At 49.5% G+C, this 5,442-nt stretch overlaps 1 protein-coding gene across 1 annotated transcript; it reads right to left on the bottom strand.

Moving 5' to 3' along the window:
* Positions 1-1,274: 1,274 nt before the first annotated feature.
* Positions 1,275-2,864, bottom strand: LOC127324054 (GEM-like protein 4). Its single transcript, XM_051352153.2, has 3 exons — positions 2,205-2,864; positions 2,045-2,113; positions 1,275-1,960 (listed from the first exon to the last, which is right to left on the bottom strand). The coding sequence occupies exons 1-3, from the start codon at positions 2,371-2,373 to the stop codon at positions 1,506-1,508; spliced, it is 693 nt and encodes a 230-aa protein (XP_051208113.1). The 5' UTR covers positions 2,374-2,864; the 3' UTR covers positions 1,275-1,505.
* Between the last annotated feature and the right edge of the window lie 2,578 nt (positions 2,865-5,442).

The raw sequence follows: 5,442 nt of genomic DNA, 5'->3' as shown, positions 1-5,442 counted from the left end.
GAAGGTTCAACCATGTGTCTAGGAAAGTTGAAGTCGGTGCTCAAAATCGCGTTGGACAGTTCAATCTCATTCCATGAGCAGTGAAAGCTCATGTCACCGGGCAGTTCAATGCTTTGTTTTTGCGGGGCGGAAATTTATTATGCAAATCTCATCGTTTTGATCACCGACCACCTCAATCGTTGGAACGAAAAGCTTCATATGATAGAGTATGAGTCCAATTTAATTACTTACTGCATTTCACAATAAATCAAGGGATTTAACCCATCAAATTCAAGTGATCATCTCGCAAATAACACCGAAAATATGATTTTCAAACTTTTAAAATTAGTTTTAAACCGTACGGATTTGGGACAAATGTTAGATAAAAAAAAAAGATGCGCCTTGTTGATACCTTTCCAATGATATATCATTCTCATTGTTTGAAATTATCATTTGAGAATTGCGGAAAAATCAGTTGGTGCCCCGTCACTCCAAAACCGCGTCGGGCAGTTCAAGCTCATAGCACGAGAAGTGCAAGCGCATGTTACCGGGCATGTTTTTAAAAATACAATCCATGCGGCATTTGAAAAAAACGTAAAACATGAAAAAGATGCGAAATTTAATTACTTTTCAATGCCATATCATTTTCATCATTCCGACTAACGGTTTAAAAAAATGTCATCCAAACACTATCCGCTCGGTTTTCTATAGTCCGAAATTCGATATTTTAAATTTTTTAAAATGCGTGTAGAATTTTGAAAAAACTTGAAACATGAAAAAGTTGCGTATTATCCGTAGCTTTCCAATGACATATAATTTTCATTATTCCGACAAACGGTTGGAAAATTCATGTAAATTACCGTCCAACCATTTTTTAATACGTTCGGACTTCGGTATTTTAAAATTATTCAAAAACTATGCAAAATTTAAAAAACTTATAACATGAAAAAGTTGTGAAATTTCATTATCGATTGTAAACATGAATAATGAAAATCTATGATTTTGTTTGTCACTCTAGCAATTATATATTACTCATCTCAAGCGCATTATATATCATCATACTGCAACATTGTTTTTCTTCACATGCAGCATGAAAACTTCTGTAATAAAATATTTTTAGGGATTTCTTTTGCGCAACAAATTTCATGCAAATGGATTTTTTTTTTTTGCCCCAGCCGTTTAATTAATTCCTATATATGCCTTTCATGTAGAATTATTCGTATATATACCTTGATATTATTGTGTTCAAGTACATAAGTCAATCGTATCCCGTTCAGAAACTTTTGACATGCATGTACATCAAACAATTTTCTTCATGTTTCCAAGACATATTTTTTTCCGTTCAGACCAAGTTCCTCGGCCCTACCACCAGAAATTGCAATAGCCATATCTGTCAATCCAAATTGCAAGAGGAAGGAACATGCTCTCATCAAAAAATGGTGGAGCAGAGGTTTCTGCTAGGCGCGCGCGCACCAACAAGAAGTTGCCGCAGACTAGAACCTTAGGCAGCTAGCTCCATCGATCGATCATAGTAGCTCGGACGCGATGACCTGCTGCATGTACTTGCAGCACCGCTGGTAGCTGACGAAGCCCATGAACCAGAACTCGAACCCGTCGACAGTGGCCATGTGTATGTACTTGTGCTCCGGGTTCTCGGCGTTCTCGCTGGGCTTCACCCGCTTGATCCTCCTGAGCGGCACCACCACCTTGTACGGCACCCTCGCGACGTCCCCGGAGGGGGAGGTGACGGTGAGGGACCGGTCGCTGCGGAAGGCGATCTTCCGGGTGGAGACGAAGAGCATCCCGGCGATGGGCCCGCTGGTGGTGTAGAGGTAGCACTGCAGCGCCTTGGTCAGCCGCTCGCCCTTCTCGGCCGTGAACGCCTGCCGGAACACCCGCTCCACGCCCCCCGCCTGCAGGATTCTCGCGCCCAGGCTGAGCTTCCCCCTCACCGTCTCGGACAGCTTCGGCCCCAAGGTCACTGTGTAAGATACACGTCAGCACACTGTCCGTTGAAGTTCCATTTGGGAAATTTGAGGGTTCTGGTTTATGAAGGCTGTCTCACCGTGGTCCCTGAAGCCCTGCGCGCGTCTGCCCAGCTTGTTCACCCAGTGGATCACCTGACCCTTGCTGCCTGAAATGACACCAAATTATTAGCATCACATGCATGCTTACAGAAGATCGACAGGTTGGGGAAGAAAGTCTTTGGGAGATCGAAGACGCACTGTGCTTGTAACCGAAAGAAGCATAGGGGCTCGGGTGCGTCAACGAGACTGCAAGGCGATCGCCGTCCTTCTTAACCGGCCCGGTGCCCCTTGTCGTCGACTCCTCTATGGCGTACGCCTTGGAGGTCACCGGCACCCCGATCACATGGCCGCAGCTCGACTTCGTCATGTTCTAAACTTCTAATTCTTTGCTGCCTGCCTAAGAAAGATCGAGAAGACTCGTTGGTAGGCTGTGTGTGTCTGAGTGAGAGAGGAGGAGAGGGGGGAGGGGTAGGTTGAGTGGCGGAGTCGGGTTTTATAGGGTGCGGGGGTGATGAAATCTTGGGCGAAAGTCAGGCAGGGGATTCGCGTCGAGTCAGCAGGGGCTCATCGGCGCCGGAAAAGCAGCGGTTCACGTTCGCCAAAAGGGCGAGCTTTAACGTGGGGCTGTGTCATCCGCTTCGATCGTGCGAGCGCCATGGGCGCGCGATCGATCGACCGGCCAACCGCTGCTGCATGCTACCGCTGCATAGATAGGTATAGATATTCTTTAGCAGGGGAGGAGTAGCAGAAACCTTTGCTTGCTCCGATCGTGAGCTCTCTCGACTTGTCTATGTCGATCGGCCCCAAAGGCAGGTGGCTCGCCACTTTGGAAGGAGCAGCCCATGTGCTCGCACAATCTCAACCTCAGCGCCGGGTTACGGGAAAAGAGGTGGGACGCCATTGCAGGCCCAGGGATCTTAGTATATGCAGATACGGATAGCCTGTGTTTGGGACTGGTACCTACTTGCAGTATTGTTGGCTAGCCAGCCTTTTTTCAGAATCATTTTAGGTTTCGGAGCCTATAGAAGGTGCTAAGAACAATGCAACTGGGCTTCCAAAACGCCTTTATCAATTACGTACGCACGTATGTCATGCTCCAGTAGAGCTGGTTCATTTGTTACTGCAATTGACCAATTGTAAGTGAAGCTCCCTCAAAAGTTGCACGTCGATCTCTTCTAAGTATACTGTATATACCTTCTAGGGTTAGGGCATCTCCAGCGGCGCGACACATTTCGGACGTCCGAAATGTCCGTTTGCGTCGCGCGGCGGACACGAGACTGACCGTTTTTGTCCGCGCGTCCGTTTGCACCTTGGGTGGCTCCAGCGGCGCGACGCATTTCCGCGTTAGCATGAAATATGAAGTTTCGAAACAACAAAATAATATTCAACAAAGTCATAGTTATTACATTTAAATTTTAAAAAGTCTGCATGCAAATAAGATAGTACTCCTCTAGGCATGATCTGCATGGCCAGCCAATGTCCATTGATGCTCAATCAGATCCGTTTGAAGCTGTTTGGAGACGTTCTCGTCAGTGACTTCTACATTACTATGTAGATAGTCCTGCCAAGATGAAGCTCCAGGAAGTGGCGCAACCAGCTCACCTTGGAAATCCCATTGGTTCTCATTGCGGCCATCAGGACGCTCGTTCTCAACGATCATGTTGTGCATGATCACGCAGCATGCCATCACCTCATGCATGGTCTTCAGCGACCATGTTCTTGCCGGGTGACGGACAATTGCCCACCGAGCTTGGAGCACACCAAACCCGCGCTCCACATCTTTCCTGCAAGCCTCTTGCATCTTCGCAAACCTTCTCGTCTTCTCGGAGTTTGGATTACGGACAGTCTTCACCAATGTGGCCCAGTCAGGGTAGATGCCATCAGCAAGATAATATGGCTTGTCATATGCATTTTCATTGATCTCATAGCTCACCCGGGGAGCTTTGCCTTGCATGAGCCGGTTGAAAACCGGTGATCGGTGCAACACATTGATGTCATTGTTGGAACCGGCCATGCCAAAGAATCAATGCCAAATCCATAAATCTTGAGATATGACAGCTTCAAGAATGACAGTTCTTCCTTCCTCATGCCCGCTGTACGCACCCTGCCATCCAAATGGACAGATTTTCCACTGCCAGTGCATGCAATCTATGCTGCCAATCATTCCTGGGAAGCCTCTAGACTCGTTGATAGACAGGAGGCGCCTTGTATCCTCAACAGTTGGCTCCCTACAGTAATACTCTCCGAACACGGCAATCACGGCTCGGCGAAACCTGTACATGGCCTCAAGCCTCAAGACAGGTGCTCTCACCCATTCGAAGATACTCATCGAATATATCCGCGGGCATTCTAGAGCATGCGAATAGCCGCGGAGCATTTTTGGTAGGAGGTGAAGCCTAACGCACATGTTGCATCGCGCCTACCTTGAAAGTAGGGGTCGTAGTTTCTGACGCCCCGTAGAATGACCAAGAACAGGTCCCTTGACATCCTGTATCGACGCCGAAAATATTTTTCCGGGAAGTTCGGATTGGTGAGGTGGAAGTAGTCCTTGTGGAGGCGGGCCTGCCCTTCCACTCTGTTGCGCGGCAGGTTTTTGGAGCGCCCCTTCACGCAGCCCTGCTGCGGCCCCGGGTTAGAGGTGAACTCGTGGATCATGGAGGCCGCAGTAGTTGCCAATGTCTGCGTCGACTAATCGGACTCCTCATCGGAAGAGGAGTCGACGACCTCCGTGCGGAACTTGTCCAACAGCTACCACATGTCCATCTGCGTGGGTACAAACTGCGGATCCATGGCCGCGCACAATAGAGCCGAAAACACGAGTAGAAACCTACCGGCGCAATTGACCGAACAGGTCGTGGGCGGCGCGGAAGGGCGGCGCAACCGGGAGCGTTTCGCCCGAAAACAGCCGGCAGGTACACGGCGGAGCACGCTCCTGCTCTCCCGCGCGGCAAGAACGGAGCCGACGCCGACTACTGCGGCGCTACGGCCGTACGGCGGCGCTAGGGGTGGGGGTGGTGCCGTCGCACTAGGGCAGGAAAGAAGGGGGAACAAGAAGCAAATCGAAGCGGTCGATTTCGCTGTCCCTGACATGCGGGACCGGGTAAGAAATTGAGGACGCTCGGAGCGGCGGCCGAGCGTCCACCACGACGCAAACCTGACGCATATTTGGGCCAGGTTTTCGTCTCCGCGGACGGCCCGGTCACTTTGTGTCGCCCCGCTGGAACAGACCCCAGACGCATTTCGATCACGACGGACGAAAACGGTCGCTCAGCGACCATTTGCGTCGCGCCGCTGGAGATGCCCTTATACTATCGGACGCCCTTAACTTCACGAAATTAACGGCTGCTTGACTGCAAGTCTCAAACCACAGCAGATGGAGAAAAAGACCCCACGGGTGATGTGGAAGAAGGACAATCCAGCGTGTAAAACAAGGACC

The sequence above is a fragment of the Lolium perenne genome, chromosome 6, assembly GCF_019359855.2.
Source record: "Lolium perenne isolate Kyuss_39 chromosome 6, Kyuss_2.0, whole genome shotgun sequence".
Lineage (NCBI taxonomy): Eukaryota > Viridiplantae > Streptophyta > Magnoliopsida > Poales > Poaceae > Lolium > Lolium perenne.
Note: the sequence above shows the minus strand (reverse complement) of the source record. Positions and strands in the feature narration are given on the sequence as shown.